We start from the raw sequence: 22,077 nt of genomic DNA on the forward strand, positions 1-22,077 counted from the left end.
CTAATTCCATCCTAAAAGTAAATCGCTTTGCTTGCCCTCTTGACAAAACAACAAATGTGTGTGCCAACTGATAGTCGTATTAAAAAAGATAATGTCTTTCAAATCACCTAAATATTAATCTTTAGTCAGCTAATGTAATGCATTACATCCCTGTCCTCTGTCCACAGACTGAATGTGAGGGTTTAGACTGAATTTGCTATGATCTCCAGTCATGTCATTTCGGCTGTAAGCTGTTTGGTCTACAGGGGTCAATGCAGGTCAGCTTCTTACATTATTCACATAGCAAAGTGAAGCAAATGAACTCACCATGGAAGAGTGGTGCAGTGCAAAGGGAGCGCAATTTTAAATCTGGAGACAAGTTCCCTGCCCACCAGTAAAAAAATGGGCTTTTCTACACTGGAAAGGGAAATGAGGACACACAAAACAAGTTTATATCTATTCTTCTATTTTTTAAGTTAAAGCTCCAACTGCTTATAGGACAATTCAGTTAAAATAAATTGCATCTTTTTGTACACAAAAATGAGTTAAATCAGCTGTTCATTCCAAGCCAGCATCCCAAATTCTTTTGCAATAAGCATCTCATGATATATTTAGACCCATGACAACTGCATGGCACATCTGCTTCTCCATTCATTCCCAGTGACACACTGGGAGCACCACATTTAACACACACACACACAACACACAATCTCGCTCCATGTTCATCTCACACACTTAAGACCTGAAGACAGTTTTATGAGCAAAAATCACAGTTGCACTCACCGTCACCCTAAAAATCAACCTTCACTGCAAGAAGGTGGCTGAGCAAAGGAAAATCAGAGCCTTACCAGAGAGAGAGCCCCTTCTTCAGCAGACACCAGTGCACGGAGGGGAGAGAAATGTGTCTGCCTGGCGAAAACCCAGCGAGAGTCGTCTCCCCGTGCTCCACCACCAAATCAATTTCACACTTGCACACCTCCCCGCCACTCTGATGTCATTCATTCATCCCCTTCCCCGTAGCCATGGAAACTCTGCCGCTTGTAGCTGGACATTCTTGTACATCTGTCTTTCTTTCTCTATATGTCCCTCCCCCTCTGAAGACCCTAGTGAGCCCAGCCCACTTACTCGATCTGAAGGGTGCAGTTAACACCCCCAGACTCATAAGCATCCACCCCCTCTCTCTCTCTTTCACTATCACATTGCAAGTAAATAAAAATATATACATATATGTGGAAGGAAACAGTAAAAGTAGGAGGAGCCGGGCTTCACCTCATGCCTGCTTGTCCTGATGAGTTTGTGATCATACAAACTCACATGAAATGTGCTATACAAATAAACTGCCTTGCCTTACAGGTCGAGTTTGTCAAGGCAACCAATAGACAAACAAGGAAAACAAGACACAACAGCACTCAAAGGTGTTTGCAAAGGAATCTTTTGTTTCAGTGTACACAAAGAAAATCACCACATCAAATGTGTTTTAAATGCTGATGCACAGATGTCTTTGTTGCACAAAAGCCCAAAACCCTGTAGTGTGGAGTAGGGTGATAAATAGTTAATGACAAGCACCATCATTACTATGCTACAGTGCTAATAATCCCTATACTGACCTTGAAGGAATGGAAGGAAAACCTGACCATCATCATGTTCTTTATTTAATTACAAGCAGCCCTCTCCAACGGTCTGTGTGCTCACTTAACAACCCCCTTATTTTCATCACAATATCAACAAGCTCAAGCTGGTCATCTCTGCCATTTCACTCCACCCCTGAGCCTGCTTCTATACCCTTAAACCACCCCCCCATAGTCATACTAATTGGTAATAGTGTTTTTCCCTTATTTTTGAGTAAACAAAGACACAGAGAGAAAACGGTACCTCTGAACAAGGGATCTCGTCTTTGTTGCATATCTAGACACATAATCTGATTTTTAATTAGCTTCCTGTGTTTTCCTTCTGGAAAATCTATCCATCTGTCTGCATCAGTTCCAGCCCATCATTCTTAATCTCTTGGTTTGCCTCTCATGTAATTACTGGTGGTCTTATAGGTACACACACACACACACACACACACACACACACGCACATACACAAAAGGATCTTGTATGCCAGAAATGGATTTCAAATGTAGAAATAGCCTGACACTGCAAAAATTTGTTGACTTTCTCAGACATACTGTATGTTGGAAATAATTAGTACAGTAAAATGCAGATTTGAGTCAGGCTACAGTTATAATTTAACCTGGTCATTGAATTAGACAACCATCCTTATCCTTTTATGCATGCAAAGCAGTGAAATCAAGTTATTGACTGAGGTCCACAGCTGTAATGTTGTGAAGAAAGAGAACATTCCAGATGTGGTACTGTCTGATAAATTAAACAGAAAAATATGTAAAGGAGAGCAGCTTTGATGTGAATTCAGCTGTATTAAAATACTTTCAATTTACTGTTTCTTACAAAAAAAAAAAAGTAAATATTTTTAAAAAGTCCATAAAATTAATGCAAGGAATCGTAAGGCATGTAACTGACTAACTGGAGTGTTTATGTTTTCTAAAGCATAAGAAAATTGTTCTATCTTTCATAATGTAACTCTTCAAGTCAACAGATTTACACTTTTTGAACTAGATCCCTCTTAGCTTTAAACAGCTTGTTAAACAGAAACATGAATGTCAAACTGTGTGCAAGGTCAAAACATTTTTTCCTTAAACAGCACAAAATTTGAGTGAGTGTTACAACTAAGACCACCACAGCAACCTCAACTGCCACTCAGATCACAGCTGATGGTTATTAATAATCAATGGCTTCTCATCTGGTTTCTGTTTACACAATTTTAGCTTCAGTTTTTTAGGGGTTTGGGAATTGTTATTCACTTCAAAACAGCCACAAAAATCTTACAGTGTGGGAAAACTACAACACAAGCTAATGCAAAAGCAATTACAGTACTTTTACTCCTTTTTCTTACATTCTTGTCCAGTCCCTTTGTTCATCCACTTCCACTTTTCAGTATATAAAGCAATGGTCACAAACCTCCAGATCTACCATTCTGCAGGTTTTAATGTTTACCTCCTGCAACACACCTGACTCAGATCAATGGTTTATTAAGACCAGTCACACCAAGAAGGTTGCTGGTTCAAGCCTTGGATGGGGAGCGGTTTGAATGGCAGCCTTTCTGTGTGGAGTTCCCATGTTCTCCCCATGTATGCATCGGTACTCTGGCTTCATCCCACCATCCAAAAACATGCATGTTAGGTTAATTGGTCACTCTAAATTCTCCCTGAGTGAGTGTGAATTTCTTGTATTTGCATCCCCTATGACAGCTTGTAGTAATAATGGCTCCAGTTAGGCTGAACTCCCTCTGCTATGCTTTTAGGTCATCCAGCAAATATAAGCACATTGTGTGGAGGTAGAGGAGGGAGATAAAATCACAAGATAAAAGATAGGAAAGGTTCAGAAGATCTTAAGTTCGATTAGGAGCTTTAAATGACCAGACAAGTGATTCACACACACTCACACGAGGAGGATATCTCCCATCAAAAACTGAAGCAATTCTCTTCAGAGGAGGGTCTAAGATTCTTCTTTTCTGTGAAATTAGCCTCTGCTTCAACACTCAATGAGGGTATAACTGCCTTTATTACTGCTTCCTCCAGACCATCTTTCTTGTCACCACTCGCATCATCCTTCATCTCAGAACCCCTTGCTTTCCTCTTCCTATTTTCCACCATCCACAAAGCTTATGTTGGGAGTTTTTTTCTTACGAATTTGGCTCACATAATTAGCTTTTGATTTATTTTTCATTCACATGCCCTCTCTCTCTCTATCTCCCTCTCTTTCTCTCTGCGGACAACACTGACAGATCTGGAAGAGATAAGCTGGATGCTAAGTCGGAATATATCACAGCACTGATGGAGGGGGATATCATTCCCCATTAAGTGCTGGCTTAATTTGATCGAGGTTAAATGTGAGGGATGACATGTTCAAAATCAGGCACACAAACATTGCAGTCAGACATTATCTTTCATCTTTACATAAACTTCCCCCAAGGCCTCTTGACTACATCAAAGCAGTGTTTTTAAAGGGAATGCTTAACCAATCCTGTTCAGATCATTACCATAACTCCGTAGCTGGGCTCGTACTCGGCACTCTAATACATGCTGTCTAGCTACAGGCAAAAGAACCTGGTAGGTGGACAAGTATGTGTGTACAAGAGGGAGGGCCAGTGAGTGCACATGTTGTGTAAGTGTGTGTTAGGCACTTCATGGTGATGGAAGCAGTGAAGCGGCTACATTTCATGCACCTGCCCGTGAACGCATTCCAGAAAAGGGGGAGAACCAGCTGCTCTCTCAGTCCCTCTTTTTTTGCTTCTCTTTCTATCCAGCCTCTTTCTTCTAGCTCTGAAATGCTTTTGCTGCCCTCAACTTGCACCGGATTTCATCTCCTACTCCTACATACAAAATTACCCTCATAACATTCAAGTATTTGCTCTTCTGCAGTGCTTTTCTCTTCATGCAGAAAAATGTAACCCTTTCTAAATTGTTTGGCATGAAATACAGCTTTTTTTTTTATCCTGGAGTCCTACAGGTGAGAGACTATGAGTTCACACATACACATAAATGTAGCTACAGGAAGTCCTGGCAAGCCCTGACATTGATGTCCCATCTACTGACACGGTGTCCAATGATAGCCTTGGAAGGGAAACAAATTTGCCAAGGCTACATATCGCATGCCAGCAGTGAAGAATTTATATTTACACGAGGAAGTGTTCTATAGAAAAAATAATAGTCTCCTTGTCTTCCGACAAAGACCTCCATCACACAGGGCTTGGTCAACCTTCATGTCAGCTGCTCCACCTGTTTTGTACTGAATCCCTACACACTTTGATGACAATGCTTCATCAGATAGCGGTGTGTGTGTGTGTGTGTGTGTGTGTGTGGTTGGGGGGGTGGAGGGGTACAATCTCAGACCAAAGGATTTAATCTTAGCCTGCTGGACGGGTTCCAGACCCAAATAACATGTTGTGACTGCTGCCAGCAGTGCTTTCCACCACCTGTCTTTAGCTTAGCTGTTGTTTGAGTCAACCAACTGTCCAGTCCCAGGGGCCACGCTTGAAGAAATAGTCTGGATCTCATCCTACCTTAAGATCACTTTTCAATACATGAACACAATGAAATAGCAGTTACTGGATTTTAGCTAAATGAGTATATGAATACTCAAATCTCCAACCAAACTGTCAGAGTTTTATTGTGGGTAACAAGCACAAAGATCTGACAAGGATGGTGTAGATGTAGCTTTTATTAAAATAGACTTCTCCTCAAATCAACCTCAAATTGTATTTTACCAGTTCTACATGACCCACATGTCTGCTCAGTCAGCTGTCTGCCTTCTGACGTCAGACAGATGAAATGCATCTGTCTGTCCAGGGTTTGCAAGTGTCTTTGTGCATGTGCCTTTTTTGCTGAGGGCTTATTAGGAGGCTGTCTGTCACAGGAGCTGCAAGGGAAATCCAGTAAGCGTGGTAACCATCCAGACCAATCTAAGAATAGATCAGCTGAACAGAGCAAGAAAATGTGGACAAAGGCTTATGTTGATAAGAGGACCCCAGTTTTAGATGATGCAAAGCACAGATTTTTTTTCTCCAGTTTCAACTGTTACTAAACAACTAGGCAACACTCTGTTACCAACCCCTGTAAACAAATAATTTCCTCCTTAATCATGCAAAAAAGATGTAATTTAAGTCTTGCCAGAACCTCAGGGCTTCACCATCGCAACACCACTGGTGAGTTGTTTTACATGAGTAAAATATTAAAGGGGAGCTGGATGTCCCAGATCCACAAAAAAAAAAAAAAAAAAAGAAATCCCTGCAAAGAAATGCCACAGAATAGAGAATCAACCCAGCCCCACCAATTCTACTCTCAGGCATCATTCTCTCTGGCCCATAAATCAGCCCATAATTATCAAGAAGGGTGGTGACTAACTCTGGTGACCATGTGGCTCAACAGCTGACCACAGCACAGGGGACTGGGCGTCCTTACAGCCCCAACAGACTACAGATTTCAGAAACAAGCAGCTATACCCAAAGATATCAGCAGAATGTATGATAAAAACAGAATAAATTAAAAGTCTGGGGGTCACAGGTCATGGTCATCTTACATACTACACCCCTGGAGCAAATGGGGTCGAGGGGCCAACAGCGGCAGCTTGGCAGTGCTGTTGAGGATTGAACCATCGGTGCCCCCACTGCCCCACCGCTCCACAGCTGAAAATGGTCTTGTCAACTGGTGTGTCCGCGATAATCTTTTCAGCTTAAAAAGAGAATGATACCTCGCTCCATACATTGCTGCCAGACACAGGAGCCTACAATCTGGCTGAGCACGAGGACAGATGGGTGTAACGCACACACAGACACACAAACACATGCACATCATATCAAAACGAAAGGCGGCGACCGAAAAAGCCAACACTCCCTGCACATCATGATTGATTTTTTCCAGTGTTTAACAACTCTGAATCATTTCATCCCTAAGGTTTAACATCAACAAGTTCAACCCACATGCGCTCACTCTTTCCCTCTCATACATACACACTTACAAACACACACACGCAAACAGGCGTTTGTAGATGCTGGGTCTGAATGAGGCCATCTGTGAGCTCCTGTGAAACAAAAGAGTTTTTGGGGGGAGAAGCTGCCAAACTTATGTTCTTTTCTAATACTTGCCGATTTTCTGTCACACCAGGAAGAGGTTTTACAGACCATTAAATCTATTCTCCTCTTTGTATCTTCACTACTTTGTTTTTGCCTGCCCACTACTACAGTACCTCTGTCTTTATTTTCTTTCCTGCTTTTTTTCCTTCGCTCTCCACACCAACACATAGGCTCGCGCTGTAGACGTCATACCACACAGTGCCCAAGGTCCTAAGAAGCTGGGATGATTCCCAACTGACATTCACTGCCTCAAAGGTTTTTTGGAGAAGTGTGTGTTTGTGTGTGCAGTCAGCAAGCAAACAAACCTAAATCCCTTTCTCTGCACTGCCAGCCAATACAAACTGACTATTTTAGGGCAAACAACAACATTCAAGAAGAAGAAGAAAAAAAAAATGAACAGAAACAAAGGCCAGTCTTTAAAAAAATTTCATTGAAGAAAAAGAAATTCTTTCTTTGATAAATGTAGAAACAGTAGTAAATGCTGACTGAGTCAGTTAATTCTGTTATCAAAAAATAAGTGCATTATCCAAACAATGACCAAACTGTGTGCTTTTATGCCTTACATGCTGAAAAGACACTGAGAAAGTCACTTCTATTTACACACAGTTAAAGAACAAATCCAGACAATCAGCACCATACCTCAGAGTAACATTTTGTTGTAGCTCTTGGAGTTTTCTTTCCAGTTAGAAAATAATATCCAGAGACAGCTTTGTGTCTGCTGCAGAGATCTGAGACTCCAAAACAGAGCAACAAGAGAAATATCAACTCCCAGCTCCCTCTACATCTACACCAGCAGGCTAAAATCCTCCTCTGACATCCCACCAGAGAGACAGAGCATTAAAGGCAGGCAGAGAGAGATGGGGGTTCGGGGGAGTGTACCAGTTTGGGGGAATAAAGGGGAGTAGTTGAAAGGGAGAGAGAGCATGAGTCAATGAGAGTACTACAGGAGAGAGAGAGATTTAGGGTTTTCCAGTGAGTCAGAGTGTGCAGAAAGTGAGTGAAGCGCAAGTTTAAATCTCTAATCACAACTACTTATCACAAGCCTATAAGCAGATGATGGGAATGAGTGACACAAGTTCTTACACACTATATAAAATCTGCATTATGTGAATTAAAACAGTGAAACCAGAAGGACAAAGATGCAGCATAGTGCAGACATGCCAAGCAGGGGAACAACGCATTTCAGGGGAACAACTCAAGACCAATAGGGCCATGGCCAGAGATGGATGGACATGGAATGATATATTAGAATTCATTTCTTCATTTGCCAATAAAACTTTGATTGCTTATTATTAATCACATAGACCATAGTTTATTCGAGGTAGATTTCCATCTAATTTAGTACACATTCTTGTTCCCTTCAGGATGAAGGGCAATGACTGTTCTTTTAGCACCATTGCCAAAATCTCTTTTGGTGCTTTGCCTTAAAAGAAAATACCTGAATATAGAATTTAGTTTTCCGTATAGTCATTGCTGTGTGAAGTTCATGGAACCTGATGCAGCTTGCAAGAGATGGAGTTCACTGGAGAACCTGAATACTTTGCACAAAATGCACTAAAACAAATCAGTTGCAATAAAATTCACCTATTGTACAGCTGTTTTGAAGGAGTAAATCAAACATTTTGGCGGCTAGTTTTACAGAATGTGAATAAAAAAGATCATTGTGACATCATAAGAAAGTCATGGTGCTTGATGTCTCCTTGCAATATGCTGCACAAACAAACACAAGTACCCAAAATATATGGTATCAACTTCCCATTCTCTATTGTAACTTGACTGGTTAAAGAAGACTGCAGCATTGACGACTGTGACTTAAAACACACATTAACACGTTGTTTATATTGTCAAAATTTATAACTACATCAGTTCAACATTCAGTAGAGCAATGCAAGAATAGAATTCTTTCCCAAATACATATATGGTTTAAAAAGACACTAAAAGAGCGTTACTTGAGAGGAAATTTTGGAAATTAATAAGTATTTTTGGCATTTTATTTTATTTTATTTTATTTTTTTCTGTGATATTCTATGTTAACTGATCATACTTGTATATTATTATAGATTCAGTCGGAGCCTGCCAAAAGTTTTGTGTTTGTGTTATTTAAATTGTGTTAATAGTTAATGTTTTATTTATAGTAGATGTACATTATGATGTGTTATGTTAGTGTATTTTGATGAATAACGTGAATGCGTACTTCTGTTTTGTCACCATGTAAACTCTGCAGATCCCTGGAAGAATAGACGCTGCTTTGCAAAAGCTAATAGGGATCTTAAAGAAAGAAAGAAAGAAACAACTAAATCAGAGTGCAGTCCGGCCCTTACTGAGCCCATTATGTGAAGTTATGGCTCAGAAAAAGAAAAAGTTCTTCAGCGTTATCTCAGAGGAACATATTGTGCCTTTCTGAGAGAGCAGTAAAGATAGAAAAAAATTTTCACCCCAAAATATTAATGTTGGGAATACATTACAATTTTTTGAGTGGGAAAAGTAAAAGTATAGTGATTCCTGACTGTGTTGGAGCAATCAGGGAATATTGGAAAACAAAGTTAATTTGAAACAAAAATAAATCTAATTTCCTGCAGTTCACACACTCACTGTACCAGCCCTGAAATCTGTGTGCATGTGGAGAAAAATGGTACTCAATTAAAAACTCTACTTCATTATATGGTTGCGTCCTGAAGCAGAGAGGAGTTTTAGAGACAAGAGAGAGGTGAGGGGCAAACCAAAATCTCTCCTGATCCACTCATGCAGGTAATTTTTTTTCCTCCCAGTATTCTGCGATAGGATCATATCCTTGAGAACAATGCCAGAGAGAAAGCAAATTCAATCAAGATGAACTTGAAAAGACTTTAAAATATGTCCTTAGTTTTCCTGTACAAATCCCACCCCTGCTGTTTTATCATGTTCTGTTTCCTGACAGAAGCAGTCATATGAATTATACATCAGATTATGTTTACGCAGATCTTATGAATTCAAGGGAGAAAATGGTAATACTGTTATAAACAAATAAACCTCTACTCAGTAGATAAAAAAAAAACTTGGCAAGCACAGAGCTTGACGTTTAGACTTTGGAGTATGGCACAATCCAGCTTGTTGATGAACCAAATCCTCACATAAATGAGAAATCTGGGCAGCTGGAGAACTCTGGATCAGCCTGATTCCTCTGGGCTGACTGCAGCAGATCAAACTAATCCCCAAACACTACATAAGTATGTACATGGAACAAGCATGTTGCATATTAAAGTACAGTGCAAATGCAAATGCAGCACATTTCTGAAGGGCAGTGAAGGTGAATGTTTGCATATATACCAAATGAGCATGTACAGCATAAACCTTTGTGTTTGTATGTTTGTGTGGTGATTTGTTGAGCATGCTGGGTCTTATAATGAAGCTTTAGGATCACCTTTAGCTTCTGTCATCAGTCATGTCCTAAAACTAGCAAACAGAGAGAGAGGGGGAGGAGTTGAATGTACAGAAAGGAGCAAGACGCTAAGATCTATTGATAGAACCCTGAAAATTAAAAAAATGAAGATGACAGGCTTTAATAAAACTAAAACTGATGCTTCCTTGGAAACTGCATGTTTACAACATAACATTTCTTATTTTGACTGGAAAAAGTAAAAATCTTGAGAGTGTGGAACAATTAAGAACTGGTTGCTATTTTTATTTATGCTCGTGTTTCTTTTCTTACTAATCTTATTTTTTCACACTTTAAAAAGCATCTAAACTTCTTAAATCTGGGTAGCAAGAAGCCATAACCAGAAGCCATCCTTTAGCACAAAGACTTGAAACAGAAACATACCATTTCATTTATATTTTCTTTCTGTATGACAAGATCCTGGTGGTGGGTGGTGTTTATACTAAGCTAGTGGGAAGCAGAAGATTCATGTTACACCAAATTTTAGGCATGAAAATAAAATCTTGTGAGTAGTATCGTCTCGTCATCTCCTGCCAAAGTGTCAAAGTTTTCCTTTTATGGATGTTTGGTAAATCTTATGTTTTTGTTTGAAGTGTGAGCGTCTCTGGTGTGTGAAGTCTACACAGTGCCAGCATGTGTACACAGCAGGTCTCATTTCCTGATTCTCCGGTCAGATGCTGGTTTCTCTTTTGAAAGCCGAGCCCACAATGACATCAGCTTCCGCAAACACACGAGTCGTCGCTATGGCACCACACAAAGACATTTCTGGCCCAGAGGGAGGGGGAGCATCATGCTTGACACATTTATAGGAGAGGTCTGTGCTCTGTGCCCCTCCTCTCTTATACCCTCCTCCTCCTCCTTCTTCTCAACTGCTGTTTGTTCAGCCGCCCGCTCTGGTAAACAGAACGGCGGCTCATCAAAGAGCTTCTCTGACTTCTTTGGATCCCCGAGCCTGGCCTGCTCCCTGTATGCATTTTTTGGCTTTATAGTGTCTCTATTCTGTTTTACTAATAGTAACTGCTGTCCTTTAAGTCCATTTGAAATCACCAAGTCGGATGCCTGTTTTAATCTTCTTCTTCCCTACTTTTCTTTTGATTTCTGTTCTTGTCAAACAAAGCCATGATACTAGGGGCAAAATGCCTGATGAAAAAGTGACCACCCACTGTGCTTTGTCTGACTCTTTGCCCTAATGGACAAAAAGAAAGACTGGACAAGTGTGTGTGTGGGTGAGAGAGAGAAAGTGATTTGCAGTGAAGAAAGCAGTATCTGGCAGGCAGAATAGAGCATTAATTTAAAATATGTTGTATATTTAATGAGGTAAGATTCTATTAAAAAAAATTAGATGTCTGAAAGGTGTAATCAACTGAACTTTGTTTTTAAATATCTAAAAATCATTAAAGAATGATGCATTTTTCCTTGCAGGTATCATTAATTCATTAAAAGCAGTTTGAAAAACTTCTTTAAAAGATGGTTTAAGGGTCAATGTTTCAAACAACAGCTTTTACTTTTATCTTGATTTTCAGACATTTAAAAAGCTTTGGTGGTTTTTTAGTTTTTCCATGACGACCAAAAAGCAGCTACATATCCACTTTAGTTACCTGGGTTTATACTGGTAATACTGTTTACTTATAACTTACTTTACAATATGTTACTAGTATAAAGTATTTCAGCCCTTTATCAATCTGTCTTTGGACAAACACAAATCGTCTCATTCAAATTGATCCAATCACCTTTATTACAATCTTTCACATTGCACTAATAATAAATAAAAAAAAAAAACTTTTTTTTTAAGCATGTTAGATCATTTCCAGCTTAAAGACTTTCAGTGTTTTTATGGCCAAAAAGATTTATTTTGCACAAAAATAACAAATGTTAGTAAAACTTTTCACTTTCAGGGCAAAGTCGATATAAAACAACCAGGACACACTAGATAAACATCAGCCTCTGCCATCATTCAATTGGCTGATTTGCAAGTTGCAGTCAATAAGTTTAATATTAACTGTTATGTTCCAATTTTACACTGTTTCACAGGGAAAACTCTTCAGTTGAACCGATTTTATTTCTTTATTTCTTTATTTTTAACTATAGCTAGAATATTGTCACTGGAAGCAGGGGCCTGAAATGCTTCACAATCACTGAGTTTATAGATGATGTCGATGCCCCTGTGATGCTGTTCTCTATAACAATAGGAAACATGTTCCACCTACCAAACAGGAAACAAGCCCCAAAATCTAAAAGATTGGATCAGAAGCTGCGAAGACTCATGACAGACATTCCTTGATTAATAAACATGATTGGCTTTAATTCATTTTTGTTTAAGTGTGTGGTAAGCCTAGCACTAGTTGTAACTCTTAATAACTTCATCTAGATTATTAAAAAACTGCTTTTCCCAGTGAGGAGGTTCACTTTTTCCTCTAGGATTCTTAGGCATGACAGAGTCATTGATCAGATTCTTTAGAAGTGCAGACATCACCTGCCTACAGCTAAAAATATGCTCTTATGTTTGATTTCACTGTTCCTGCTCAGCTTTAGCTTCATGTCTCTGCTTTCCTTCTTGTAGCTAACAATGAAACCCTCTAAGCACAGAATCTGTTTTGCAGTTTTACTTTATTGCCACAGAATTTTTGCACCAGTTAGACATTTAAGATGAAATTAGCTCAAATGACCATCAGTAAAAGATACAGAGTAAAGACAGCATATTTCTGTGATACTGCATTGTTGCTGCAGAATATGAGATTACATTTGTGATTTGTACAGTGTAAGAGATTTAACATAAACAGCAAATCTCTTTGAAGCAATGCCATGTTTGTGATTATATGAAGGAAACATGGTTGATTCTGATGGTTTAAGCAACATTTTCATCCTTATGAGTCATACATATGAACATAGTAAAGCTATAGTCTCTTGTTTCATTGTCTTTTTAATGTGGAGTCAGACTATACAAGTTAGGATATACTTTTCTCACCAAAACACTAAAAGTCATGCAAGGTCATCAGAACTGTTCTGCTGTTTACTCCCCTCCAGCTGTGGAACCTGTTTCCTGCAATGGCATTTCCTTTTGCTGCAGTGTGAGGTGACACACTTTAAGCCAGTTTTATAGCACCCAGAAAGGTGGCGTCTCCTTCCAGGGACACGTTGGCCACAGACCGGGGGATCAGAAGCTCCAAGTAATCTCCCACCTCCAGCTTCACAATACCTGGGAAATTCAAATACGTACATAAGAATTTTAAGTTGAAAAAATTTCCAGCCACAAAAATCATTTACCCTTACCAACTATTGACACACATACACACACACACACACACACACACACACACACACACACACACACACACACACACACACACACACACACACACACACACACACACACACACACACACTCAAGAGCCTGACCTCAGTCATAGCCAATGTTAGAACAGGTTGCCGTCACTGGAAGAAAAGAATAGCAAAGGCTCACCTCCTGTGTAGCAGGTGTTAAAAGAATGCACGGGGTCCATGTTCTGGATGCAACGGAACAGATGCACATCTGGATCTTCGTTTCCCACAACATACCTCTTCCATCGGATCACCACATGGCCCATTGTAAAGATACGATCCAAGTAAAAGACCTGCACACATCAGAACATCCATGAAACTTGTATGGTATGGGTGGTAGAGCCTTTGCTACTTCATGCTTATTTAGCATTTTGTCTTCTTTATCTGACCTTTCTTCAAGGTCTGTTAACTAACTGCATGCTTAACCAGTGCACAGCTATTTTTTTCTGCCACTATGTGAGATGAGAAATAATCGGGAGCTTTGCAAACAGAGTAGCAGCAACCCCCTGTGGAAGAGCAATAAAATAACAGCAAAACGGCTTACTTGACTGTAGACAAAGTAGAAGCCGTCCTCTCTGACTATGATGCGGTCATCGATTGCCTCCAGGGCAGAGCCTCTTCTCAGCCCAGCCTGCCAAGGGATGCCTGTGTATAGGCCTGAGGGAAGTTCTGATTAAAGATGTAACATCATATTAGAAATCACTCAAGAGCACTTAAGGTGAACATGAAAAATATTTCTATAAATTTCAGTGGAAAACAAAATTGTAATATTGTTTTTTTTTTAATGTAAGCTAATAGAAAAAGAGCCTTAGCAAGTGAGCACTACATAGAATCTAAATAAAAAGTAAAAAAAAAATAAAGCAATGTCGCTTGGCAGTGATGTCAGACCCACTGTACCTTTACTGAAGGTTTTTCTGCTACTGTTTGCCAAAAGTTGCAGGCAGGACTGGGAAACTGTGACAAAACACAACAGAAGTATGTTCCATTACTCATATTGGTTGGTTTCTGACTTTTAACACGTTTTGCCGCAGATACTCATTAAGCACATTCCTGGAACTGCCATTGCTCTGCAGTGTTGCAAGGCTGAGAAACATCACAACTTTTTTTTTTTCAGGTATCACATCAAAGCTGTTTTTTTTACTTTAAGGCATCACTTCACAAGCTAGCAACTGGATATAAACACACTGGCTTTAGACATTTTTCATAAGACAGTGGAGAAAAAGATAGGAAATGTTTGGTTAGACTGACAACAATGTCAGAAATCATGATGTAATCTTAAGACAAAAAGTAACAGAAATGGAATAAATGTGGAGCAGAAAGTATATTTCTCTCTAAAACGTGGCAGTACTCCTGTAAATATAAGTACAGTGAATTTGTTCTTCGTTACAGAGGTTAAAATTAATGTACTTAGTTAATTTGCAATACTATTATTAAGCTCAGCACAACTCAAAAAAAACCATATGCCAAATTAGTCTTTGTTAAAAGGCACCTGATTGAGAAAATCTGCCAAAGTTCAGAAATGGATCTTTAAGCAAATCAATAGATTTGTAAAAACACAACTAATTCCGTCAGTGAACACTGGCCTTCATCTTCCCCTGCCTTACCTAACATCTGTGTTTCAGGCACCATTCTCTTGTTCCTCATTCGGGCAGAGGCATGTTCAGAGCCAGGCTGGTTCAGAGGCTCCTGGCTGCTTCTATCGCTGCTGATATTTTCAGTCTGTACAGACATGACAGTCCTCAGAAAAACAATGAAGTACATTAACATGCATGTCTTACAGGGTATTTGTTTCGTCTGCATCCCTGAAAGTTACTGTCTACTTACCTGACCTCCGTTTCTGACCTCTTGCCCTTCTTCTCTTCTGCGGAGGATGTCTGATTTGAGTCCCTCTACTTCAGCTCTGAGGGCCACTAGCTGGTACAGGGATAAAGCCGAAAGAGAGGAGGAGGTGATAGCAGCTATTGTCAGCAGGAAAACTGGCCAGGATAGCCTTCCTCCACCTGCACCTTGTCCAGTTCCCACCTCTGCACCTGCCAAAGCTGCCATTGCAGAGGATCATTAAACCTCCAGAGAGCTCACAGCTGGTGGCATGACCAGTCCCACGCCCGAACTAGTCAACTGCCTCGCTTCTGACACAATGTGGAAAAATGTTGTTTTTCCTGTTAGTTCTCTTAAGAGTCTCTAGTTTCACTGTAGCTTAATCCCTTTGTCCAAGAAATACTGACTTCCCTAACTCTCGTTTCTGCCATTCAGTCGCCTGATCCAGCATAGTCTGAGGGACAGCGCAGTGCAAATACAGTACAAACAAGGACAAAACTGCTTCCCCTCTACTGTTCCGCTCGTCTAACCACACTCACAGCTTCCTTCCTGACCAGCAGCCCGATAAATCGCTCTACGCCATCTCTCTTCATCATGACCAAACACATCTCAACTTCTCCAAATTCTAACAAATAATCCATAAGCGCACTGTTGGGTTGAGAAACAGTCTGTTACTGGAATAGGTAAATGTGACGTTAAATAAAAAGAGGAGAGATAGATATAATTTATAACACCTCTTTTAGCTGAATTTGACACAGACTAGAAAAAAAGGAAGTGCAAAAATTGTTTCAACTGAGCAGCAACATAACATGACAAAACAAAGTTTAATTCCCAGAATTAAAAAGGTGAAGTGATGCCAAGTTACTTGAATTGTTTTGAGGAAAATGCTTGTTTACTTTACAACAGCTAAAAAATAACTACAAACCACGAAAGAAAATGATTTTTTGATGTATCAATTTATTGCATGTTACAGTACAGAAAATAGAAAGTGAAAATGTGCGCTTACAAAAGAAGTTCACAGGGTTTTAAAATAGAAAAGAAACTATTTAAAAATGGCGTCAAACGGAGTGGTTCATACAGATGATAAAAATGACTCATTCAGATGTCTTTTGAGCAAATATCCAACCACTGTTTTCTCAAAGTCAAGCCCAGTTTTAATGGTAAATGAAGAATTTCAACACTGCAAGTTCATAACAGAAGTGTGTCAAGACACAAAATGATCACATGCTCGCTTGCAAAAGCAACTTGTAAATCCCAAATTATGCCAAGTGTCCATTCCAATGTCTTTACAGTAACAAGAACATTTACAAATATGTTCAGCGTTGCATTTGCACTACTGGCAAATACATTTCCTATGGAAGTATATATAAAAAAAAACATTCAGTTTGATTTATTTTCTGTTAATCAATGTTTCGTTGGATGTTAAAAACACATTTGCCTGATTAAAATAACTCTTAATTCAACAATTAAATTTCTTTTAAGCCAGCAGACAAAACAATTACCTTAGTGAAAGACTACATGTTCTAATCTAGTCATAAAAAAAGAGATGATTCAATTCAGATCCATAGCAGAGGTGTAGAAAAGAAATCTGGTAAAAGAAACGAGTGTATATTCACATGGCTGAATTCAGACTGAACTCTGTGCACTAACTCAGCATATGGATTTCATATATTACAAAACTGTTGAGTGCAACCAGAGGTTAAAAGCCACACAAATGGGAAAAAAAGACTAGTAATGCACAATCTTTTATAAAGCATGTTCATTTAAGACCACCACTTACATTCAGTGACCTTTAGACCGTTTTCAAGTTGTACTTACGACACACATACATTTGGTCTTTTGATGCTGTCGATTTTCTTTCTTTTCTTTTTTTTTTTTAATTAAATATGGCTAAGGATATATTTTAAAATGGATTCAAATGGCTTTCAATCCACTGCTGTGCAGTTTGCTGCATTTAGAAAGCAGGAGCAGATGATAGTGTTTTAATTGTCAGGCTGTGCTCCAACTCACGGAAGACATGCACAAAGGTTAATTAGTTCATTAAAAGCCCTCCAAGAGAGTAAAGCCACAGAAGCAATGGGAGACAGAATCCTCCAATTAACAATTACAAGGGTGATGATAAAAGCTAGTAAATAATCACATTAGAATAAAAATTCCAACACTTTATTCCTAGTTCTGGACAGGTTCATTTAAACTTTTGACAGCTAACTTAAAACTCACACTTGCATACATTGTATGTGCAGGTTAAAAAAAAAAGAGAAATGGTCAATGTAAAGATGTACTGATCATTAGATATCCCCTACTGGGTTTCCTCTCTTTCGGGGGAAAAAAAAAAAAAAAAAAAAGTCTGACCAGTAATTCATCCTAAATTCAGTTTAATTCCCCTTCTGAAATTTGCCAGATTACACTTCCTTGTTGTTTTGCAGTAGCCAGGAATAGTCAACAGTTTCTTCTCATTCGACTATATCTTCACATCTGCCTCAGACTGATTTCATCTTATATACAACTTGGAAATATTTCTTGGACAGAATTAGATCCGTTTATTTTATCCCTGATCACCTGCAAAAGATTTATTTAGTGAATGCATCTCCAAATTACCAGTAGGGCCAAGAGGATTACATCTCTTTCAGTAAACATAGTAGCATTAAAGCAATATACTAGGACAGACCTGAATTAACCCAAACCTGTCTGAATAACAAACCAAAGAAATGCTTCACCAAACTACAAGCATCCAAGTTTCTATCCCAACTGAAATCCATTTCATAGATTACTAGTATCCTGTGTGCTAGTTTTATTTCAGCAAGAAACAATACCAGGGAAAACAGCTTGTAGCTTCTCCTAATCTTAATGACACAGGCATAGTTTGACAGAAAATAATTTCTTATTTATTTTTTTTAAGAAGCAGTGTCAAACAAGTCATCTTTTTTTGTCTGTGACCTCATCATCCCTGTGAGCTGAATACAAATATGAAACATGTTTCAATGAAAATGCAGAAGACAAACTTCTCTAGGGTGAACATAAATATTTATCAGTAGAATGTCATCATATGCCAAGCTGCTGCACATGCATGACAGTGATCCTTGATGCCAAAAGGGAAGAAAAGAAAAAATAAAATAAATAAAACATCCTAATCCTTTACAGAGTATTGCTCATGAGATGTTAGTCTACCTAATCAAAAACTTGGTTAATCCAGAAAACAGAAAAGTGCAATGTATTAAGAAATATTTACAATATAGTCCCACATATTATTCTAATTTACAAAATGAGACGCTAATATTTGTCATTTTGATTATTGTGGTAACCAAATTTTACTAAAACACTACATAGTGTCTTAAGTTGTCAAGACACTATGAGAAATTCTCGGATTAATTTTAAGTGATTTCAACAGCAATTTCTTCTGTAGCTCTGACATCTTGTGGTGTGGGCACGTATGCTCAGGCTTCATTCACAAAAAGGTCATAAATACATGCATTCGTCGCTGCAACACCAAAGAATCCAGAGCAGTGTTACCACCGCTTAAAACCTTGAAATAGTGAAAATATTTTAACATATCAAATTTACAGAAAGATAAAAAGAGTGAAATAAAATAAAACAAAAGAATTAAAAAAACAAAATGACATTCTTTCCGAAACTTAATTAAGTCCCTCCAATCAATCACTCCATCCAGCCCATAGTTACAGTCAGTCCTGACTGTTTTATCAGATAATGGTGACACTAGCAGAGGGCTGAGCACTCTCCTCATGGGCATGGCTCTTCAACAGGTCTTTCATGAACTGCTCCAAAGCAGCAAAGTAGCCCTGACACTGCCATGTGTCATTGTGCGTGCCCTCTGGAAAGATAGCCAGGCGTTTAGTCCGTGCAGGAGAGAGCTCATACAGTTGTTTCATCATAACTGGTGGGATGAGCTGGTCTGAGAGACCTGACACAAACAGTGAAGGCATGCGGCACTGCGCTACCTGTCGATAGGACAGGAACTGATTTCTATAGCACCATAAGGGCAGCAAGCGCATGGGCAAGAAGGAGAAGAGAGTTGCTGCCATGTGGGGGATGCTGAGGAAGGTGTTTTCAACAATAATGGCTGCGACACGGTGAGGGTTGACTGAAGCCAGACGTACTGCCACAGCACCTCCTAATGAGCGGCCAAAGAGTACAACCTTTGTCTTGTCCAGATCAGGGCGAGTCATTATGTAGTCTAATGTGGCCTCAGCATCCAGGTACAGCCCATCCTCACTGGGCTCTCCTTCGCTCTTTCCATAGCCACGGTAATCCACCAGCACCACATTTGCTTTCAGATTGACCAGCATCAGTAGGGCGTTTGGCACCCTGTGACCAATATTACCTGCATTACCATGGAAATAAAGGATTGTAGGTGGAGCAGAGGAAGCAGGGCTGCTTTGATTGCCAGATGTGACTCCAGGAGGCGTGTCTCCTCCTGTGTAACGAAGCAGAATGAGGTTGAGCTTCACCCCATCTTTGGTGCGGATGTACACAGTCTCATGTGGGATTCCCGTTGGCATTGGAACGTAAAGGCGAGAGGAGGACGGCTGGTCAGGAAAGTAGAGGAGAACATCCTGAAATTTGTAGAGAATACCTGCCACAGATGCTAGGATAAGAGCAAGGAGGAAAAAACCTCCATATAGGTGGAAGGTGAGGATGAGGGCTAAGAGGGAGACTCGACAGGCACCCCAGGACCAGGAGACTAGAGTGAGGGTACAACGCTCCATTGCCCCCCACAGCCTCCAAGGTTTCTCCATTGCTACACAAGAGCTGAGTCACAAAACAGATGCTCTGTAAACACAGAAAACCAAAGAGGAGAAGGGATTTTTATATAATCTGTAAAGAAATCACCCCACAAAAAACCTAAATGATACAGAATATTAGTAAGATTTATCTGGCAATAGTTTAAATTAATGTAAGTGTTTATTATTCTTGAGTGAATTTTCTTAGCTGCTTGGAAAATAATAAAGATATTATTTATGTTAGCTAACAGCTCAAAACCCAGTGTTTTTGAATTGCTCACAATAAGAATCCTTAATTATTGAACGATGTAATATTCAACAAAAGCATGTGGGGGGAAAAAAAATGACATTTTAAATTAAAATTTTATCTAATCCAGTGGTTCTCAAACTGTGGTTGTAGATAAGTTACAAACAAGGAAATGATATAGAGACTAATGTGAATTAATATGATTTAGGGTCAATTAATGTAGTAATGCTTTCCTTTTTTGTGGTGCCCTTAACATAGTAACTTATGAATAAAAATGAGAAGAAATACTGCTGTCATAAGCTGTAGGCAAGTGAATACCGGGAACATGACAGTAAACCACCCTTGTTTAGTACTGGTGGCTACAAACTTGCTCGAGCAGAAAAGAAAAAAAATCGTGACCCCACCCACAAGGAAAAGATGGTGACAGCTGCAGCTAGTCTGATTAAAAGTAAATACATACAATGATAATAATAATAAATTAATCAAAAGAAACCCTACAAACGACTGGGTGAGGTTTCACAGGTAAATGACCAACATGAACTAACAACAAGCGTTAACCCTGTCATCACTGAGTATTGTTCTGCTCAGTAACAGCTAGCTATCAATCAAGATAAAACTGTACTGTTACATAACTGTATAACAAGCCCCACAGAAGTCAACGTTGGCTAGAAAAGAGTTAGCTCAGTTACAAGGATGCAAGCCATTAAGCTTTCCTTTGCTCGCAGCGTCTCGCCTAGTACTGCTAGCGCAGTTACGTTTAGCTTTTAAAGTTAGCAATCACCAAATGGTTAGCTTGGCAACCCCCTACTCACCTTTCTCTCATTTTTAACGTCTCAACCGCATATAGATTTTACGAAACGGTGATACATACGCCGCACAGTCACATTCATTCAGCTGTGCACTGGTTTAAAAAGTTTTAACCAATGCAGAAACGAAATTCCCTGACAGCAACAATCGGCAAGGCTAGCTACACAGCAGTTTAGCATTAGTAGTGCAACAGCTTTTTACCTCCGTGTATAGTTCCGCAGCCTAAGGAAATAAGTTCCGACAAACCCGAGGATCATAGACATCCATTTATATGTGAACTAGCAATAAATACATCGAAAGAGTGCCGTAGCTGTTACTTATATCCATGGAAAATATGCCTTGATATATAATGCACAACATAAAACACGAATTACTATAAACAGCTATGTCATACAAAATTACCCTGTCACCCACGTCAGTTTATGTGTGCTATTCAATTTTTGCCCACTAGATGTTGCTCTTAGAAAGAACATAATCTTGAAAACTTACAAAATGGGTAGCAGATTCCAGTTACGGGTAGATGGCTCATGAACATAAGGGCTAACTAATGCAATGTTGTTTTGCACATATAGGAAAATAATTGCAGTCTACTTGTCATGATGATGTAAAGCTAAATTCAGTAATATTTGTATACCTTATCTATTTTCACAACAGCCTTTACAAATCTTTAGTAACCACTTGAGGGCTATTCTGATGTTGCCTCTGAATCCGACCCCATGGTGCACGCTCTCAAATATTTGTGATCCATAAAATAATTACAAAAAATTTGATGTAGAATACAATGCAATTCTAACTTAAAAAAGGAGCACAGCCTAGGATTAGTCCCTGTTTGTAAGAAGCTCATTGATATTTAACTTCTTGCTCATACTCTGTGACCTTGCAGTAAACAGGCAGATGCAGACCAGCACAGCTGTTAGCTGTTCAGCTCTGTCCTTGAGGTTTGCTGATCTAATGTTGTGCTGACAACGTCAGCTTCAGAACATGTAAAGCATGATGTTGTGTTCTGTTCAATAAACATAGAAGATTAAGACAGTATCTAGTGCACCTGATATAAAATTAGA

The 22,077-nt window shown here is 39.2% G+C and overlaps 3 protein-coding genes across 3 annotated transcripts in view; all 3 read right to left on the minus strand.

Moving 5' to 3' along the window:
* myo16 (myosin XVI) overlaps nucleotides 1–892 on the minus strand; it is a 123,448-nt gene extending 122,556 nt beyond the window's left edge. The window contains exon 1 of the mRNA XM_042001833.1: nucleotides 828–892. The gene's annotated coding sequence lies outside the window, so the exon portion shown is untranslated. The remainder of the gene's footprint in view (nucleotides 1–827) is intronic.
* Nucleotides 893–12,677: 11,785 nt separating this feature from the next.
* Nucleotides 12,678–15,731, minus strand: tnfsf13b (TNF superfamily member 13b). The gene is made up of 6 exons (XM_042001943.1): nucleotides 15,230–15,731; nucleotides 15,010–15,124; nucleotides 14,303–14,359; nucleotides 13,950–14,074; nucleotides 13,548–13,698; nucleotides 12,678–13,283 (listed from the first exon to the last, which is right to left on the minus strand). The coding sequence occupies exons 1-6, from the start codon at nucleotides 15,449–15,451 to the stop codon at nucleotides 13,171–13,173; spliced, it is 783 nt and encodes a 260-aa protein (XP_041857877.1). The 5' UTR covers nucleotides 15,452–15,731; the 3' UTR covers nucleotides 12,678–13,170.
* A 1,639-nt stretch (nucleotides 15,732–17,370) lies between these two features.
* On the minus strand, nucleotides 17,371–21,223 carry abhd13 (abhydrolase domain containing 13). The gene is made up of 2 exons (XM_042001942.1): nucleotides 21,022–21,223; nucleotides 17,371–20,011 (listed from the first exon to the last, which is right to left on the minus strand). Exon 2 carries the CDS (start codon nucleotides 19,975–19,977, stop codon nucleotides 18,922–18,924), a length of 1,056 nt encoding a protein of 351 aa, XP_041857876.1. The 5' UTR covers nucleotides 19,978–20,011; nucleotides 21,022–21,223; the 3' UTR covers nucleotides 17,371–18,921.
* Nucleotides 21,224–22,077: the final 854 nt, after the last annotated feature.

Source organism: Melanotaenia boesemani, chromosome 12 (genome assembly GCF_017639745.1).
Source record: "Melanotaenia boesemani isolate fMelBoe1 chromosome 12, fMelBoe1.pri, whole genome shotgun sequence".
NCBI lineage: Eukaryota > Metazoa > Chordata > Actinopteri > Atheriniformes > Melanotaeniidae > Melanotaenia > Melanotaenia boesemani.

Excerpts from the sequence above, each read along its gene's own strand:
- tnfsf13b (XM_042001943.1), bottom strand. The coding sequence starts at position 15,451 with ATGGCAGCTTTGGCAGGTGCAGAGGTGGGAACTGGACAAGGTGCAGGT. Across the intron at positions 15,125-15,229 it reads AGGTCAGAAACGGAGGTCAG|ACTGAAAATATCAGCAGCGA; the intron begins GTAAGTAGACAG and ends ATGTCTGTACAG. Across the intron at positions 14,075-14,302 it reads CAGAAAAACCTTCAGTAAAG|AACTTCCCTCAGGCCTATAC; the intron begins GTACAGTGGGTC and ends ATCTTTAATCAG.
- abhd13 (XM_042001942.1), bottom strand. The coding sequence starts at position 19,977 with ATGGAGAAACCTTGGAGGCTGTGGGGGGCAATGGAGCGTTGTACCCTC.